General features: G+C 34.6%; 1 protein-coding gene across 2 annotated transcripts in view; it reads right to left on the bottom strand.

Moving 5' to 3' along the window:
- Positions 1–21,765, bottom strand: part of LOC139525461 (fibroblast growth factor receptor 4-like) — a 225,506-nt gene that overhangs the window by 120,363 nt on the left and 83,378 nt on the right. For both annotated transcript variants that reach the window (XR_011664899.1, XM_071320811.1), the window contains exons 11-12: positions 21,472–21,597; positions 10,280–10,446 (exon numbers count right to left, since the gene is read on the bottom strand). Coding sequence is in view for 1 of the 2 variants with exons in the window: in XM_071320811.1 (XP_071176912.1) it covers positions 10,280–10,446; positions 21,472–21,597 (293 nt within the window). In the remaining variant the exon portion in view is untranslated. The remainder of the gene's footprint in view (positions 1–10,279; positions 10,447–21,471; positions 21,598–21,765) is intronic.

Here is a 21,765-nt window from a genome sequence, read left to right as displayed (position 1 = left end):
CAAAAATGTATTATTGACTGAAGCACGTCATTATTTTCCCTCTGTGAGCCTCTGACAGTCTGATAGCTTTTGACTACGTCACATAGTAACCGGTGTTATGATGACGTTTTTGAGGTTCCAATTGGGGATAAAAACGTCGTATATACCCCGGCAGTTTCCTGAATATATACTGACATCTCTGTGTTGTTATCCAATCACAAACCTCGACACATTTGTAATCCGTAATATATCATATAGCCGTGTGTTATATTAGATTGGTGCATTAAAAACTTCCGAATCCTTGTTTTGGCGCTCACCTATATGTGTAATGACATGTCTTAACTAACAATTTAATAAGAATATACTGTCGATATATCATACAGTATCTCAAGAAAAGCTATTGAAGCCAGCATCAAAATTCAAAACAATAACCTTGACCTTTCTTATTGACCTCAATTTCTTAGAAATGGAACAAGGACATCGAATCAAAGAATCATAGGTCTCTATCGCTTATGGGCTACCAGTTACGAACGATAATCGCTTTTATTAAATACATATGGGGGAATAATTCTTAAATCTCCCAATAGCGTCGACCAGTATTTCCCCGTAATCTAAAGGATGTAACGAGCACTTTGGAAAAAATAAAAGCAATAACTTGTAAAGAAAAAAATGTTTGGTTTAACGGCGTCAGTTTCAAGAGTATGAAATGTTGGATATATCATACACAAAATATCTAAGCGACATCTGGCGAAACATAATCTTTTCACAAGAAATAAAAGTGGTGAAAAGAAAAATATAACTAGAATTGCCATTGCAAGCAATAGCGGATGTCACCCTTCCCCTATTGCCACTAACCGGCAGCCATTTCAAAATGGTTTAACAGCTAGTGAATGCACATATATTCATGGCAATACATCTTTCTGTAAATTTTCAGTACATTCAGAGCATTTTAAAAAAAATCACATTTCTGCTGTTTCCATGGCAACGGCAGCCATTTTAAAAATTCAAAGTCAAAAGTCTAATCTGTACTTGCCAGTTAACAATAATATCAAGTTTCATTAAGTTCAAAGCATTTTGAGAAATTTTGACTTTTTTGCAGTTTCCATGGCAACGGTGGCCATTTTGGAAATTCCAAAGTCAAAAGTCTTATCCAGACTTGCCAGTCAACTATCATATTAAGTTTCATCAATTTTGGAGCATTTTGAAATTTTTGAGATATTTGATCCTGTATCCATGGTAACAGAGTAGTTCCAATGATTGTCAAAATCAATCAAAACATGTATATAGTGGATAACTATATTGTGTAAAAATTTGTTGATTTCAAGTTCAAGCATATCAAAATTATTCACCAAACCCTGAAGTTTTTAGAGCATTTTGACACTTATGCTCTGTTTCCATGGTAACGGCAGACATTTTGGAAATTCCAACGCCAAATTCCACATGTACCAATGTTGCTCATCGCTACCATGAAGTTTCAAAAAATTTGGAGCATTTTGATATTTTTGAAATTTTTGGTGCAGTTTCCATGGCAACATAGTAGTTCCAATGATTGCCAAAATCATCCAAAACCAGTATATGGCTGGCACCTACATTGTATCAAAATATGATGAATCTGGAATAAGCATCTCCAAATTATTCACCAAAACCAAAAACTGCAATTTTTCACAATTATTCTGTTTCCATGGAAACGGCAGCCATTTTTTATGGTCTTAGACCCACCTGCACCCCGAAATTTTTTGTTCCACCTTGTAGTGAACTATCATTAAGATTGGTTCCATTTCACTCCAAAAAACATGCCGGACAAAATAGGTGGAAGTATAATAATAACTAGAATTGCCATTGCAAGCAATAGCGGATGTCACCCTTCCCAAATTGCCACTAAGCGGCAGCCATTTCAAAATTGTTGAACAGTGAATGCACATATATGCATGGCAATACATCTTTCTGTAAATTTTCAGTATGTTCAGAGCATTTAAAAAAAAATCACATTTCTGCTGTTTCCATGGCAACGGCAGCCATTTTGAAAATTTCAAAGTCAAAAGTCTCATCCAGACTTGCCAGTCAACAATCCTATTAAGTTTGATAAATTTTTGAGCATTTTGAAATTTTTGAAATATTTGGTCCTGTATCCATGGTAACAGAGTGGTTCCAGTGACCAATATATGGCTGGCACCTACATTGTGTGATAAAATATGATGATTCTGAGTTTAAGCATCTCTAAATTATTCACAAAACCAAAAACTGGAATTTTTCACAATTGTTCCGTTTCCATGGAAACGGCAGCCATTTTTTATGGTCTTAGACCCTACTGCAACCCGAAATTTTGTGTTCCTCCTTATAGTGAATTATCATTAAGATTGGTTCCATTTTACTCCAAAAAACCTGTCGGACAAAAAAAGGTGGAAGAATAATAATAATAACAAAGAAACATAAGAAAAGCAATATGTCACCCGACATTGTCGATCGGGTGACATAACTAGATTTGCCATTGCAAGCAATAGCGGATGGCACCCTTCCCACATTGCCAGGCGAGTGGCAGCCATTTTGAAAAATTCAAAGTCAAAGAGCGCTTTTACACATGTTTATTAATGTTGTTGTGAAATTTCATCTCGTTTGGAGCATTTTGAAATTTTTGACATTTTTGCTGTTTCCATGGTTACGGCGCCCATTTTGAAAATTCCAACTTCAAAAGTCAACTCTGCTAATGCCAGTGACCATTTCTGTTAAGTTTCATCCAGTTTGCAGGATTTTTATTTATTTTTTAATTTTTTGACCTTTTTGCATTGTTTCCATGGTAACTACAGACATTTTGGAAATTCCAACTCCAAATGGCACATCTTCCGATGTTGCTCATCATTACTGTGAAGTTTCATAAAGTTTAAAGCATTTTGAGATTTTTGAAATTTTTGGTGTAGTTTCCATGGCAACAAAGTAGTTCCAATGAATGCCAAAATCATCCAACACCTGTATATAGTGGGCACCTGAATTGTATTAGAATATAATGATTCTGAGTTAAAGCATATCCAAACAGTTCACCAAAACAAAAAATTAGATTTTTTCACATTTGTTCCGTTTCCATGGTAACGGCAGCCATCTTGAACCATTCCATGGTGACTGCTACTCTTCACCTAACGGTCCTCTATATAATAGAGTTCCATCAACTTTGGTCCATTGGATTTCCAGAAATCTCCTGGACAAAATTAGGTGGAAGAAAAATAATAAAAACTAGAATTGCCATTGCAAGCAATAGCGGATGTCACCCTTCCCCCTATTGCCACTAAGCGGCAGCCATTTCAATTTTGTTTAACAGTAAATGCACAAATATGCATGGCTATTCATCTTTTTGTAAATTTTCAGTATATTCAGAGCATTTTAAAGTATATCACATTAATACCGTTTCCATGGCAACGGCAGCCATTTTGAAAATTTCAAAGTCAAAAGTCTCATCTTTACTTGTCAGTTACCAATAATATCAAATTTCATTAAGTTAAAACCTTTTTCAGAATTTTGACATTTTTGCAGTTTCCATGGCAACCATGGCCATTTTGGAAATTCCAACTTCAAAAGTCATATGTAGACTTGACAGTCAACAATGATATCAAGTTTCATCAATTTTGAAGAATTCTGAAATTTTTGCTCCTGTATCCATGGTAACATAGTAGTTCCAATGATTGTCAAAATCATTCAAAACCTGTATACAGTGGACAACTATATTTCATAAAAATTTGATGATTTTAAGTTCAAGCATACCAAAGTTATTCACCAAACCCGGAAGTTTTTGGAGCATTTTGACCTTTTTGCATTGTTTCCATGGAAACGGCAGACATTTTGGAAATTCCAAAGCTAAATTCCACATCTACCAAAGTTGCTCATCGTTATGCTTACGTTTCAAAAAAATTGGAGCATTTTCATATTTTTGAAATTTTTGGTGTAGTTTCCATGGCAACATAGTAGTTCCAATGATTGCCAAAATCATCCAAAAGCAGTATATGGGTGGCACCTTTATTGTATTTAAATATAATGATTCTCAGTTTAAGCATCTCCAAATTATTCACAAAAACCAAAAACTGGAATTTTTCACAATTGTTCTGTTTCCATGGTAACGGCAGCCATTTTTTATGGTCTTAAGACCTACTGCAACCCGAAATTTTGTGTTCCTCATTGTAGTCAACTATCATTAAGATTGGTTCCATTGTCTCCAAGAAAACTGCCGGACAAAAATCATTGGAAGAATAATAATAATAGTAAAGAAACAGAGGAAAAGCAATATGTCACCCGACATTGTCGATCGGGTGACATAACTAGATTTGCGATTGCAAGCAATAGCGGATGGCACCCTTCCCCTATTGCCAGGTGAGCGGTAGCCATGGTAACGGCGGCCATTTTGGAAATTCCAAACTCAAAAGTCAAGTCTACATTAGCTGAGCAACATTTGTTATAAGTTTCAATAAATTTGAAGCATTTTGAAGTTTTTGTATTTTTGCTGTTTCCATGGTAACGGCGGCCATTTTGGAAATTCCAAACTCAAAAGTCAAGTCTACATTAGCTGAGCAACATTTGTTGTAAGTTTCAGTAAATTTGAAGCATTTTGAGTTTTTTGTATTTTTGCTGTTTCCATGGTAACGGCGGCCATTTTGAATATTCCAAAGTCAAACCCCCTCTGCAATTTTTGCCCTCCATAATCATATACCATTTAATGTCTCTAGAATAAATTTAACATTGATGTTCTGGAATGTTCTGTGAAAATTCAAAGTTTTGACCTTTTTGCATTATTTCCATGGTAACTACAGATATTTTGGAAATTCCAACGCCAAATGCCACATCTTCCAAAGTTGCTCATCGTTACTGTGAAGTTTCATGAAGTTCCTCATTATAGTCAACTATCATTAAGATTGGTTCCATTGTCTCCAAGAAAACTGCCGGACAAAATCATTGGAAGAATAATAATAACTAGATTTGCCATTGCAAGCAATAGCGGATGTCACCCTTCCCCCTATTGCCACTAAACGGCAGCCATTTCTATTGCAACGGCAGCCATTTTCAAATTTTCAAAGTCATAAGTCTCATCTTTACTTGTCAGTTAACAATAATATCAAGTTTCATTAAGAATTTTGACATTTTTGCAGTTTCCATGGCAACGGTGGCCATTTTAGAAATTCCAACTTCAAGAGTTTCATGCAGACTTGACAGTCAACAACCCTATTAAGTTTCATCAATTTTAGAGCATTTTGAAATTTTTGAAATTTTTGACATTTTGATTGGTTCCTATGGCAACAGAGACCATTCCCAAAATTTAATGGCATACATTCAGGGCATTTTTAAAAATTTACATTTCTGCTGTTTCCATGGCAACAGCAGCCATTTTGAAAATTTCAAAGTCAAAAGTCTCATCTTTACTTGTCAGGTAACAATAATATCAAGTTTCATTAAGTACAAAGCATTTTGAGAATTTTGACATTTTTCCAGTTTCCATGGCAACGGTAGCCATTTTGGATATTCCAACTTCAAAAGTCTCATGCAGACTTGACAGTCTACAATCAAATGAAGTTTCATCAATTTTGAAGCATTTTGAAATTTTTGAAATTTTTGACATTTGTGAAGGTTCCTATGGCAACAGAGACCATTCCCAAAATTTAATGGCATATACCACATTGGGACATGGGAGGGACCATACCATCAAAGTTTCGATCCATTTGACCTACCATATTAAGAAAGTTATTGCCACTTTAAGGTTTTTCGACTGTTTTGCATTGTTTCCATGGTAACGGCAGACATTTTCAAAATTCCAACGCCCAATTCCACATCTTACAATGTTGCTCATCGTTACTGTGAAGTTTTATAAAATTTGGAGCATTTCCATATTTTGGAAATTTTTGGTGTAGTATCCATGGCAACATAGCAGTTCCAATGATTGCCAAAATCATCCCAAAGCAGTATATAGTGGGCACCTACATTGCATTAAAATCTAAAGATTTTAAGGTTAAGCATTCTCAAACAATTCAACTAACTCCAAAATTATATTTTTTCACCATTTTTCCGTTTCCATGGTGATGGCAGCCATTTTTTAGCTCCAAAGTTGCACTGCAACTGGTAAGTCAGGGTTCCTTGTTATAGTGCACTATCATTCAGATTGGTTCCTTTGGCTCTGAGAAAACTGCCGGACAAAATTAGGTGGAAGAAAATTATAATAATAGAGGAAAAGCAATATGTCACCCGACATTGTCGATCGGGTGACATAACTAGAATTGCTATTGCAAGCAATAGCGGATGTCACCCTTCCCCCGATTGCCACTAAGCGGCAGCCATTTCAAAAACTTTTAACAGTTAATGCACATATTTGCATGGCTATACATTTTTCTGTAAATTTTCAGTACATTTAAATCATTTTTAAAAACATGACATTTTTGCTGTTTCCATGGCAACGGTAGCCATTTTGAAATTTTCAAAGTCAAAAGTCTCATCTATACATGCCAGTTTACAATAATATTAAGTTTCATTAAGTTTGGAGCATTTCGAAAATATTTGACATTTTTCCAGTTTCCATGGCAATGGTAGCCATTTTGGAAATTCCAACTTCAAAAATCTCATGCAGACTTGACAGTCAACAATCCTATAAAGTTTCATTTCTTTTTGAGCATTTTGAAACTTTTGAAATTTTGACATTTTGATTTGTTCCTATAGCAACAGAGACCATTCCCAAAAGTTAATGGCATATACCACATTGGTACATGGGAGGGACCATACCATCAAAGTTTCGATCAATTTGACCTCCATTTTAAGAAAGTAAATGCCACTTTAAGGTTTTTGAACCATTTTGACCTGTTTTGCATTGTTTCCATGGTAACGGCAGACATTTTTGAAATTCTAATGTCAAATTCCACATCTATCAATGTTGCTCATCGTTACTGTAAAGTTTCGTTAAATTTGGAGCATTCTGATATTTTTGAAATTTTTGGTGTAGTTTCCATGGCAACATAGTAGTTCCAATGATTGCCAAAATCCTCCAAAACCAGTATATAGTGGGCACCTACATTGTATCAAAATATAATGATTCTGAGTTCAAGCATATCCAAACAGTTCACCAAAACAAAAAACTAGATTTTTTCACAATTGTTCTGTTTCCATGGTAACGGCAGCCATTTTTTAGTTCCAAAGTTGCACTGCAACTCGAAAGTCAGGGTTCCTTGTTATAGTGAAGTATCATTTAGATTGGTTCCTTTGGTTCCGAGAAAGCGGTCGGACAAATTAGGTGGAAGAAAAATAATAATACTGAAAAAGAAACAGAGGAAAAGCAATATGTCACCCGACATTGTCGATCGGGTGACATAATAATAGTAAAGAAACAGAGGAAAAGCAATATGTCACCCGACATTGTCGATCGGGTGACATAATAACAAAGAAACATAAGAAAAGCAATATGTCACCCGACATTGTCGATCGGGTGACATAATAATAATACAGAAAAAGAAACAGAGGAAAAGCAATATGTCACCCGACATTGTCGATCGGGTGACATAATCATATAAACATAATCAGAACAAAATCAATTTGTCTTTCCACGGAAAATAGAAGGACTTAATATTACAATAAATCCATTATTTGAAATATAATTGTAAACGGTCTATATCCGACGAAACGTGTTTGATTGGTTTGTTTGTTGATTGATCGATGGATTGATTGATTGATTTGTTGGTTGTTTGGTTAGTTGATCCATGAATGACTGATGAAACAACTGGACAAAGAACTCTAAAAAACAAGCTTGTAATGAATTGAGAACCTACATCCCCATTTATACACTTGGGACTTGGCCGATAGCTATAGAAACAATCTGAAAAGGAATTGAGATCAACTATCTCCTGTTTAACACATGAGACCGGGACTTAAGAAACAAAACATGCCGGAATTGAGAGCCTAGATCGCTTGTTAAAACTCGGAACTGGGTCTCCAGGAACTATAACGAACTTACGAATAAATGTCCCTGACCATATAAATATTGGACAATACGCATATGGTCATGACCATATGACTCATATAGTCAGGGTGATTAATACGTTTACTAGTACTTTTGATACTGATCTCTTCATAAGGTATGGTCATTTTAGTTTTCACTTTTAAAAGACGCTATCAAAAGTCATTTTTATTAATATTTTATAATATTAAGACAAGATTAAATAATAATTACAAATAAGCAGTCAAAACTAAGAAAAAACTTGTTATACCCATGGTCAATAACGATTTGTTATTACGAGTGAATGGCAATTTGTCGACTTAAGAAGATAACATCCCAAAATATATGATTGAACTGTTAAACAAGAAGTCAAATGTTTTAGAGGACAGAACACAGATACACCCTATGTAGACAATATGTGAACGACAGCGGGTTTCTACTTGTAACTTGTGCCGTTTTGGGGTAGCCATTGATTTACAATGATAAATACATTTCTTGTTATCATCCTTGATTTTTAAAGATAAAGTATATTGAAACGTTCCTAATTCATATTTGAAGAAAAATCTATATGGTCCAAATACTCATATGGTCCGGCCCGTTGATAATCAGACAAATACTCATAAGGTCTGGAACATAATCATTGTGCTAACGGATAGGATTTTCTTTCATTAATAGCTAAATGGTGTATGGTCGTTAAACCCTGAGTGTTCGTGCAATACATGCCTTTTGTGAAGATTTGCAATGTATAATTTAACATATTTTTGCAGAATAAGATTCATATTGCAGATACTCAGATCGAATTTTTACAGTAAAATTAACGAGACAGAGGGAGATTTTCATCTAAATAGAATTCTGCAACAAACAAAACTAGAGGCTCTAAAGAGCCTGTGTTGCTCATCTTGGTCTATGTGCATATTAAACAAAGGAAATACATTATAGACAAGAATTCATGATTAAAATTCTGTTTTTGTGATTGTGATGTATTTGTAGATCTTACTTTACTTCTCTATGTATAATGCCCAGTAGTTTCAGAGGAAAAGATATGTAAAACATTACATTGGGTCAATTGGCAATTTTGATTACATGACTTATTTGTAGAGCCTGTAGTTTCTGAGGAAAAGATTTGTAAAGAATTTTATTGTGTCAATTGGCAATTTTGATCACTTGACTTATTTGTAGTTCTTATTTACCTTGTTTACTGAACAATATTGATATTTGCAGTAAATCTCTATCTATTTCAATAATCAAGATTATCACCAAAAACTGCAAAATTCCGTTAATATTACCAATTCAGGGGCAGCAACCCTAGAACGGGTGGTCTGATGGGTCTGAAAATTTCAGGGAAGATAATTCTTGATCTGAAGAATTTTTTTTTCCTATCAGATATGCTCTTTAGGATTTAGTTTCAGATGTATAAGCCAAAAACTGCATTTTACCCCCTTGATCTATTTTTAGCCATGACCGCCATCTTGGTCGAAGACCGGGATCATCGAATATGTTTTTTAAAACTAAATACCCTAAGGATTGTTTAGGCCACAATAGGTTTAATTTATTTCAGTAGTTTTAGAGGAGTATATTTTTGTAAAAGTTAACGGGCGACGATGACGAAGACGAACAACGACGAAGACGGACGCCATGCGATGAGAAAAGTTCACTTGGCTTAAGATGTTGGAAGGTGGAATATGGGGTGTGCTTATATTACTTTTTTGTACATGATAGACCTTAGTTGGTTCATTGAAAAAGTGATATGTAGGTAATTCTAAAATTATAACATGACCTTGACCTTTGACTTTGAACTTAAATTCCTGTTTGTAAATCAAGGACCTTAAATCGGAAAACTTACCTTTCATGCGATTCATCAAAACATCACTTACATCGGATATTCAAAGTTGGTTACTTATTTCAGAGGCACTAACTCCGATAAGATGTTATTGGATTGATTTAAACCAAATGTAACATATCTTCTCCACAAACATTTTGCGCTAGTTATGTAATTTATATTTTTAAAAAATGTCAGAGGATATCATAAAACAAGGCAAAATCTAATTTTAGAATATGATCTTGATCTTTGACCTTGACATTTGTGCTATACATTAATATATCACTTATGTCAATTAAAAACGGGAAAATAACTCTTATATGGAGTCCTTGTGTCGCTTCGATCAAAATTTTGTTGTTGTTGAGGGGTCAGCTGAAGCCCGCCTCCAGGTGACACTCGGCTGTTTTCTGCTTTTTAGTTGGGTTGTTTTCTCTTTCACACATTCCCCATTTCCATTATCAATCTTATTCAAAATGAAAATATACTTGAAAATATAACACTTTATAAATTATCATTCAAATAAAAGTACACACCACTTGCAATGTTAGTCTTCTACAGTAAATGGCTGTCAATATCAATAGAACAATTGCCAAAAGTCCACCTGCACACACTCCAATGACTGTATACAATGTTTCTGGAGTAATTTCCATTGATAATTGATCTGTATCATTCTCTTCTCCAGAACCAAGGTCCATATTATCTTCAAAAAAACAGTCGTCAATTATTTCAAATGATTATCATGATTTATACAGTCAATATAAATGATATTCTTAGCGACAAGACAAGGGCTGATGGCAAAACAAAAAAATAATTTCACTATATCATACTACAACATTGAAGTGAATAACTACACCTGAACATTACATTTGTTAAGACTTCTACCGAAATTTCATTTCCTAGTATTCGATGTGTGCTTGTAGCATTTTTATTTCTATACAGTCCTACTCATTTCGTCTCTCTTGTAACGCGTCTTCGTAATAAATATGTAATAAAATATCATCCAAACAATTAATAACAAACAGTTGTATATTAAATGCGTCCAACCCGCTTTTATAGATATACCTTTATCAGGAACTCTCAAACCAAATATCTGAAAGTCAAGGATATATAAGCACGTCGATTATGTCCATTGATAAACACGATATTACTCTATAGCTGACAGAAGGAAGGAAACAATAAATATATGTAGTAGTACACTGAATATGTCATAACTTTTGTTAGAATTGTAGTACAAAAACATACTTATTTTTTTTAACAAAACACATCGCTAAATATGAAGCAAAACAACTTTATAAATTGTGTTCTAGTACATTCAGACTTGTGAATATTTGCATTGACGTAATTCTCAAAATTTGCGATTTTTAGGAGACATTTATTTTTCAAACATTACTTTGCCAATTCTCCTTAAAGATATTAATACTATACATGTAACAATTGCATAAAATTATAAATAAGACATAGTGAAAACAAAGGGCATCTGAAATATTAATGCGGAATCATTACGATATCAGTTGGTCGATCCCTTTTCTCTTGAAATCCGTATATGCAGAATGGAGTACATGTACGTACCTTATCGTAGACGAACGTGTGTATAGTGACAAGGTATTTTAACTGATCCGTTAAGTTATCACAAGTTTTATGAGTAACCTAGTCTGAATTTGGAAATACATTTCAGTTTAAGATGTTGACGTTTTCAGTTTGCTTGCAAAATCAATCAATATTATTAAATGAGAACTTTATCATTCCTGTAGCTCGATGAATGTTATGAATATTCCTAACTATACTCCTCGACATAGACGCAGTCATGGTCATCGTCATTATACATCACCAAATCCCCACGATGTTTCTGTTAATAACTTGCTGCCATTTATACAAGTTTCGTTAGGTATTAATTTCATTCGCACGAAGCTTTATTTATTACCCCTTTCAAAACTTTATTCTCTGTACAACTTATATTTGGAAACCTTTGTTATAAACACTATTCAAACAAATACAAACTACAGCTATAATTTCGGATATTGCAAGTCAAGACTTCGCATTGGGAAGATGAAAAAGATCCTTTAAACATTCCTTTGCCAAAAACGGTCTCGATGTCGTCAACTTGGGCAATATCCATCATTACAAATTACTTCACTCGAAAATACCTCCCTATTTTAAAGATCGGCTTGTACTAATAACTTCTAAAACTTTTACCAAAACCAATTGCAACAAATATTTTCAATTACAAACACGTATTGCAACATGGATCTCAATAATGACGACTTCCAGTCTAAACCTCCTGTGGTAGTTCCCCATTCAGATATAATCCAGATGGACACGTTATTACCGGTGACTTAAACAGGGTCAATAATGCTCCCCTGCGAAATGTGTTATCCAAATGTCAGAAACATCGTGAGCTTAATCCATCAATTGGAATCACAACTTCAGAATACTTATGGGTTCAGTCGAGGATTGTGCCATGCAATGTGTTAAACGCGAGAAAGAAGACGTAGATACTCTTTCCGAATGGATTAAGGCTGTGAAGTCGTTGAAATCAATCAAAAGTAAGATACTGGATGGATTTATCAATTGTCCTTGCAATGTTGCAAAACACCTGTCCTACCTCACAGTATTGAATACCTAAACTACATAAAAGTGTCCTTACAAACAACGGTATATTGCTCGGCTTCCCAAGTGCTCCACGAAACCTCTCTAAATTATAAAAACATCCATTTTATCAGTAACCAAAGCCGGGCTTTAAAGTTATTGTGAACTTGCCCATTCTAGAGGTAGCGTGAATCAGATGTCAATACTAAAAAAATCAAAAGATCTTTTAGAGTTCATACAATCTTCCATCTTGCAATATTATTAAAACATCTGACTTTTCTACTCTTTACACAAGTATTTCCGACTTGCCGACTTGTTGCTGTGTTATTCAAAGGCTTGCTTCATACAAGAACTTCTAAGAAAGAAAGGAAATAAGTATCCTTCGAATTTATTTTCTTAACGCTATTCCATCGAACTTGGGATAAAGAAGACTACATAAAAGGTTGAGTCTGCCTCATATCTTAACCTACATCTAGAAAATGACAATGAGGGTCGATTAAAAACAAGACTTTACGACAAAAGTGATGATTTCAGCTACCCGATTATGAACTTTCCATTGCAACATACAAGCAGGGGCTGCTGAATGAGTATATATCTTCCAACTAAAACGGTATTCCCGGGCTTTTATTTTCTATCCTGATTTTCTGCTCACAAGGTAGCTATGTACACCAAAAGTTCCAAATGGTGAAGTTGAAATCATCCCTTCGTTCATTTTATGGTCACCATCACGAGTTGGTTGATGAAATTTACCTCCTGTTTTTAACATTTCAGTTTAATCTATCAAAAAACTTTCTAAATTGTAGTGGCATGGTCAGTCAATTGGTAATTTGCATGGCTGATTACCGATAAAGCAGTAGTTTCCCATATGACAGTCGCGTGTACCCTGGGGTATTTATAGCTTATTTGGAATACCTTAACTTTATGGGGAACATCCTGTCTACGTGTATATTGCAACAGATGACATAACACAAATTGTCTTCTGTTGGAATACAATAATACTTTGCTATTTATAAAAACTACATTTTGGTACAATAATTGATCATAAGTGTGTAATTACCATTTCAACATTGAATATCATAAAGAGAAATAAAAATAAACTTATATCATGTATATTGGTCATGATTTGTAAAATTAAGGTTGTACCCAACACCTTGACTAAAATTAATTTGGCTCGTTTAATTTTCATAAAATGTTGACAAAATATTCACTATGACCCATTGAAAAATATATAAAAATTTCAAAAAAATTAAACCAATCACTTTCCCGGAAAAAATTGGTGAGATATATAGCAGTTTGACAAACACTTATACTCATCGATAATAATGTCAATAATTTGTCAAGAAATTTTAAGACCATATTCAGAAGTGAGGATTGGTCAAGTGAATTTCATACAAATTTAATATAAATCCGAATTTGCCAAGAAAAATTAAGACACAAGTCATACATTTGGAGAATGGCGAGTAATTGTTTATGCAAATTAAGACGAAAATTAGTCTTTTCAGACTTTTAGACTTTTGTTGTGCATGTAGGCATGATACAGGCACATTTCAAATACTCAAAACGGTATGATTTCACAGATTTTAACATGGTCTTTCAAAAATTCTTGCTGTACGTTTGCCTGCTTTTGAAAAGAGCTATAGTGGCTACCAAAAAAGTTTTCAATTTCCACTACCAAAAACACTGGATGTTTACAGTGTTGTCTCCCCTTTAAACATGCCTATTTAATCTTATTTCCATTTTTTTTTATCATTCAACCTATTTTAAATTGAAGCTAAGTAACTAATTTTTAAAATCAAATACACAAAACATGATACTTGTTTACCAATTATGTAGTTAAAAAGGGATTTACCTCCATGGTTATTTTAAGTCCGGGAAAAACCCCTAGTCTTTTTGTTATACAAAACTGTTGATAGCACCATTAAGCAAAACATTGTATGCGATTTATAACAAAATCTCAGCTTTAATGTATCTGTATATTTTACCTATTTTAAAATAGTTAACAAAGGTACCAGGCTTATAATTTAACACGCTAGACGCGCGTTTCATCTTCATAAGGCTAAGCAGTGACGCTCATATAAAAATAATGAGAAAGCCAAAAACAAGTTCAAAGTTGTAGAGCATTAGGAACCCAAAATTCAAACAATAAAAATGTGTCAAATACGGCTAAGGTAATATCTTTAACTGGGATAAGAATAATTCATAATTTTGCAAACAGGAAATTAAAACAAAATTTCATATAACTCCGAAGTGCTGAATTCTAGGCTGGTGATACCCTCGGGGACGAAACGTCCACAATCAGGGATATCGACTAAAATGATGTCTTACTTTTAGGACTGTGAGAATAAATAGTGAAACTACAGCTCTTTTTTATGACTCATAGTGGTGGCGTATTGACCAGTGGCAAATAGTTTAACTGGCATATTCCAAACATTTCCTGTATCACATTTCTTCAGTTTAATAAAGAAAAAAATCATAAAAATTGCTTTACTGATCAGTAGTATAGGTCAATTTAGAAAAATCCTCCCCTATCATGTGCAACTTTTGGTTCCAAATTTGAATCTGGTTTTCTTATATCTGGTTGCTATGTACAAATCTGTAATATCTGGATTAAATATAACAAACGGATGATTTTAATCTAATGTACACATGCCATATAATATTTTTCACAATTCTTTTACTCCATTCACTAACACATTTCTTTGCTACATCCTCACTATATTATGTATAAAAAAAAAGGAGATGTGGTATGATTGCCAATGAGACAACTCTCCACAAGAGACCAAATGAAACAGAAATTAACAACTATAGGTCACCGTACAAAATTCAACAATGAGCTTATCCAATACCGCATAATCAGCTATAAATGGTCCCGAAATGACCAATGTCAAATAATTCAAACGATAAATACTAATGGCCTTATTTATGTACAAACTAGATGTGTCAAAGCGACACTAATGGCCCCGTCTCAAAAAATTGAAAAATCTGCAATTTCAATAACACATGTGGACACAAACATGCTTGTAGTCTCAACTCAATAATCAGCTCAAATTTGGAGGCGTTTATAAAAAAAAGTCCTTATAACTGTAATTTTCAACAATTTTCAAAATGACGGAATTACGGACAAAGATAAAACTATATGGCACCAACAACTTCGTTGCGGGGCCATAAAAATGAACGAAAAACAAACATGTAACACATCAACAAACGACAACCCCTAAATTACAGGCTGCTGACTTGGGACAAACACATTATCATTAAGGGAAAGCTTAATACTAAAATTTATGATAAAACAGATGATTTCTCATTTCCTATCATTAATTATCCATCTTTAGATGGTGACGTTCCCTTGTCAACATCTTACGGTGTTTATATATTCCAACTTGTACTATTCGCTCGTATATATAACAATGTTTTAGATTTTAACGAGAAATGTATTACTGAAAAATTATTACACCAGGGTTTTCGATATCACAAACTGGTCAAAGCATTTACTAAATTTTATCATCGGTATAAGGACATCATTCGTAAATATAGCTCAACATGCAGACTGCTAATACGTTCAGGTATTTCAAATCCAACATTTTATGGAAATATTCTTTATAAGGCACACAAATGTCAGTATTCACCTCAGAAGCTAACAAAACTTTTTAAATAGACTTATTAAGAAGGAATAAAGTTACGATACTGTTGTCAGGTCATTAAAGATTGCATATTTTCATTATTTTGGCGTTTATATTAATTCACTTATTGGGTCTTTGCATCGGAACTAAACACATTTTTTTAAAACCCAGTTGTTGGCATGACACGGGTAATGTTCTTCTCATCTATGTTATGCTGGTATGATACTACACCCCTAATGGGAAGGATTGTGCCTGATATTCATATGATGAAGACATAATCTTTCAATCAGTGTACTTCATGTCTGGAGATGGCATGTCAGTTAACTGCTAGCAGTTTGTTGTTATTTATGTATTATTGTCATTTTGTTTATTTTCTTTGGTTACATCTTCTGACATCAGACTCGGACTTCTCTTGAACTGAATTATAATTTGCGTATTGATATTGATATACGCTTACTTTTCTGCATTGGCTAGAGGTACCGGGGGAGGGTTGAGATCTCATAAACATGTTTAACCGCGCATTTTTGCGCCTGTCCCAAGTCAGGAGCCTTTGGCCTTAGTTAGTCTTCTATTATTTTTAATTTTAGTTTCTTGTGAACAATTTGGAGTTTAGTATGGATTTCATTATCACTGAACTATACACATTTGTTAAGGGGCCAGGTGAAGGACGCCTCCAGGTGCGGGAATTTCTCGCTGCATTGAAGAGCTGTTGTCTGCTCTATGGTCGGGTTGTTGTCTCTTCAACACATTCCCTATTTCCATTCTAAATTTTACATACATACAGAATGTGGAGGGGTTAAACATGTAAGCTTGATCCCAAACCCTCCTAACCTGAAACAGTGGTGTAACAATACAACATGAGAACGAACTATAAATTCTGATGAAAAAAGCTGAACTCATAAGATGGATGCAAAATAGAAATACTACACAGAGTGGACGAGGCCGGGTACTTGTATATCTCAACAACAAAAAAGACACTTAGTAGAGATCTGAGAGTACTCGCCGTTACTGACTGCTACTTCAAAGCCACTAACAACTAATAAAAAAATCATGCATCTAAGACTATTCATCAATCAGTACACATCCAACATCTAATGGGTATTTGTTGCATTAAGGGTGCAATCAACTGGTTTTTTAGGACGCCGTTCTTTGATGGACCATGTATAAGGGACCCTTAGTGGTGGTATTGTTTATAAAAATACTTGTATAAAACTAAATATTACTGGAATCATAATTTTTCTAGTTCATAATGAAAAAAAATAAAGTTTACTTTTAATTTAATATAAAAGTTTTATCAAGAGAAAATGTGAAAAATAATGCCTAATCTAAACATGAAAAATCTTAAGTTGGGTCATGTGTATACCCATGTAGTCATGATTCAGGCACATTTCACATAATCAAAACTATGAATTTCATAGATTTTAACCTGGTCTTTCAAAAAATGTTCGCCTGCTTCAAAAAGCTACAGTGGCTACAAAAAAGGGTTTTCAATTTTCACTGCCAAAAAAACCCAGAATGTTTAAAGTGCTGTCTCCCCTCAAAACACGTATATTTAATCTAGCTTTAAAAATGATTTTAATCATTCAACCAATTTAATTGAAGCAAATTAACTATTGTTACAATCAAATACAAAACATATGATACTTTTTCACTAATTATGTAAATAAAAAGGGATTAACTTCCATGGTTATTTTTATTCGGGGAATAACCCCTATTTTGTTTATACGAATCTGTTTAGCACCCTTGGAAAAACTTTTCGGAGATTTGGGTCTTCAGTGCTCTTTCACCTCGTTCTTTATTTGGCCTTTGAACTCTTTTAAATCGATCGCTACTGATGAGTAATTTGTAGACGAAACAAGCATTTGGCGTTTACAACTGGCATCTATGATGAGTTTATTTTTTACTGTCTAATTCTAAGAATTTTCTCTTTTATTTTTGTTTATCTTTTTAAGTTACACACGGCCAGCGAAAGCTCTTTTTTTGAGAGCCCAGGTGGTCGTGTGGTCTAGCGGGACGGCTGCAGTACAGGCGATTTGGTGTCACGATATCACAGTAGCATGGGTTCGAATCCCGGCGAGGGAAGAACCAAAAATTTGCGAAAGCAAATTTACAGATCTAACATTGTTGGGTTGATGTTTAGACGAGTTGTATATACATTATGTACACAGCCATGTATCACCATCAATGATGGCGATCCGATGGATACATCTGTTGTAGAGTTGTCACTGACTCAGATGTACTTATAAATATAATTATTTTCTGTGACTGTATATTACATTAATTTGTAGGATCCTTTACTATAGATAATTTAGCTGATCTGTAACAATAACATCTTCGTGCCTTATATATCATGTACTGTAGTACGCCGCTAGATTAAAACTGACGAGGAAAGGTAACACACGACCAGCGAAAGCTCTTTTTTTGAGAGCCCAGGTGGTCGTGTGGTCTAGCGGGACGGTTGCAGTGCAGGCGATTTGGTGTCACGATATCACAGTAGCATGGGTTCGAATCCCGGCGAGGGAAGAACCAAACATTTGCGAAAGCACAGATCTAACATTGTTGGGTTGATGTTTAGACGAGTTGTATATACATTATGTGCACAGCCATGTATCACCATCATTGATGGCGATCCGATGGATACATCTGTTGTAGAGTTGTCACTGACTCAGACGTACTTATAAATATAATTATTTTCTGTGACTGTATATAACATTATTTTATAGGATCCTTTACTATAGATAATTTAGCTGATCTGTAACAATAACATCTTCATGCCTTATATATTATGTACTGTAGTACGCCGCTAGATTAAAACTGACGAGGAAAGGTAACACACGGCCAGCGAAAGCTCTTTTTTTTGAGAGCCCAGGTGGTCGTGTGGTCTAGCGGGACGACTGCAGTGCAGGCGATTTGGTGTCACGATATCACAGTAGCATGGGTTCGAATCCCGGCGAGGGAAGAACCAAAAATTTGCGAAAGCAAATTTACAGATCTAACATTTTTGGGTTGATGTTTAGACGAGTTGTATATACATTATGTACACAGCCATGTATCACCATCATTGATGGCGATCCGATGGATACATCTGTTGTAGAGTTGTCACTGACTCAGACGTACTTATAAATATAATTATTTTCTGTGACTGTATATTACATTAATTTGTAGGATCCTTTACTATAGATAATTTAGCTGATCTGTAACAATAACATCTTCGTGCCTTATATATCATGTACTGTAGTACGCCGCTAGATTAAAACTGACGAGGAAAAGGTAACACACGACCAGCGAAAGCTCTTTTTTTGAGAGCCCAGGTGGTCGTGTGGTCTAGCGGGACGGTTGCAGTGCAGGCGATTTGGTGTCACGATATCACAGTAGCATGGGTTCGAATCCCGGCGAGGGAAGAACCAAACATTTGCGAAAGCACAGATCTAACATTGTTGGGTTGATGTTTAGACGAGTTGTATATACATTATGTGCACAGCCATGTATCACCATCATTGATGGCGATCCGATGGATACATCTGTTGTAGAGTTGTCACTGACTCAGACGTACTTATAAATATAATTATTTTCTGTGACTGTATATAACATTATTTTATAGGATCCTTTACTATAGATAATTTAGCTGATCTGTAACAATAACATCTTCATGCCTTATATATCATGTACTGTAGTACGCCGCTAGATTAAAACTGACGAGGAAAGGTAACACACGGCCAGCGAAAGCTCTTTTTTTTAAAGCCCAGGTGGTCGTGTGGTCTAGCGGGACGGCTGCAGTGCAGGCGATTTGGTGTCACGATATCACAGTAGCATGGGTTCGAATCCCGGCGAGGGAAGAACCAAAAATTTGCGAAAGCAAATTTACAGATCTAACATTGTTGGGTTGATGTTTAGACGAGTTGTATATACATTATGTACACAGCCATGTATCACCATCATTGATGGCGATCCGATGGATACATCTGTTGTAGAGTTGTCACTGACTCAGATGTACTTATAAATATAATTATTTTCTGTGACTGTATATTACATTAATTTGTAGGATCCTTTACTATAGATAATTTAGCTGATCTGTAACAATAACATCTTCGTGCCTTATATATCATGTACTGTAGTACGCCGCTAGATTAAAACTGACGAGGAAAGGTAACACACGACCAGCGAAAGCTCTTTTTTTGAGAGCCCAGGTGGTCGTGTGGTCTAGCGGGACGGTTGCAGTGCAGGCGATTTGGTGTCACGATATCACAGTAGCATGGGTTCGAATCCCGGCGAGGGAAGAACCAAACATTTGCGAAAGCACAGATCTAACATTGTTGGGTTGATGTTTAGACGAGTTGTATATACATTATGTGCACAGCCATGTATCACCATCATTGATGGCGATCCGATGGATACATCTGTTGTAGAGTTGTCACTGACTCAGACGTACTTATAAATATAATTATTTTCTGTGACTGTATATAACATTATTTTATAGGATCCTTTACTATAGATAATTTAGCTGATCTGTAACAATAACATCTTCATGCCTTATATATCATGTACTGTAGTACGCCGCTAGATTAAAACTGACGAGGAAAGGTAACACACGGCCAGCGAAAGCTCTTTTTTGAGAGCCCAGGTGGTCGTGTGGTCTAGCGGGACGGCTGCAGTGCAGGCGATTTGGTGTCACGATATCACAGTAGCATGGGTTCGAATCCCGGCGAGGGAAGAACCAAAATTTTGCGAAAGCAAATTTACAGATCTAACATTGTTGGGTTGATGTTTAGACGAGTTATATATATATATATGTAGCTTTATAAAAAAGAATCAAGGAATACTTGAATTATAATGCACTATTGTACAATGCATATATTCTTCCACCTTTGGATTACTGTTGTTCAGTATGGGTAAACTGTAACAAGTTTTAGTTGACAGTTTACTAATGTTGCAAAAAAGTGCATCATAATTATTTTTAACGAACAAGATATTGGTAAACCATCTATGTAAGAATTCTGGAATTATTCCCGTTACTAAGTGAATACTTTACTACAAGTCATTATAAATATATAAATCAAAACATGAACTGGCATACATGAAACTCTGCGATCACTGTGCTCTAAAGAAAAAAAACACATTACCATTTATCTTTATTATTCAATAAATTTCAAATGTATATTCGGCTATATTTGAACTTTGTTTTAAAATTTTGTGCAAGTTAAACCCAAATTTAAAGCATTATCTAAGGTTCTTTTTTACATGTTATATCTTATATTTTGGCATTCTACAAGTTATAACATGAACAAAATTTCTGTACAGGTGATAACATGTATAAAATCGCACATCATGATTATGCATTTAACATAAAAATTGATATACCCATGGGGAAGTTAACTGAAAAAAAAGGTTTTTAAGAAAACGGCAAACCACCTGTGATTATTTAAAAGAATGTTTTTGTCTAAATAACACTTATTTGCATTATAAAAAGGTTAATAATTTATAGCGTAAGGTTATGTTTCATTCCTAAATAAGCTACTTACTTTTGCAGTCATAATTGTTACTTTCAATTGTATATCCATCCTTGCAGGAACATAAAAATGACCCATTTAAATTCGTACATATTTGAGAGCAGGTCTGTGTTTCTGGTTTGATACATTCATTTATATCTGTAATAAAAAACATGTAATAAAATGAATATTTCTAAATGGTTCACGAAGATGAAGACTGCAAACAATGATTTTTCTACAATTTTTTTATTAGCTTTGACCTCTTAATCAGCTTGTGGTACTGATAAAAATCTTCATTTCGCCCCAAAAAACTTAGTTCAACGCATT

Source organism: Mytilus edulis, chromosome 5, assembly GCF_963676685.1.
Source record: "Mytilus edulis chromosome 5, xbMytEdul2.2, whole genome shotgun sequence".
NCBI lineage: Eukaryota > Metazoa > Mollusca > Bivalvia > Mytilida > Mytilidae > Mytilus > Mytilus edulis.
Note: the sequence above shows the minus strand (reverse complement) of the source record. Positions and strands in the feature narration are given on the sequence as shown.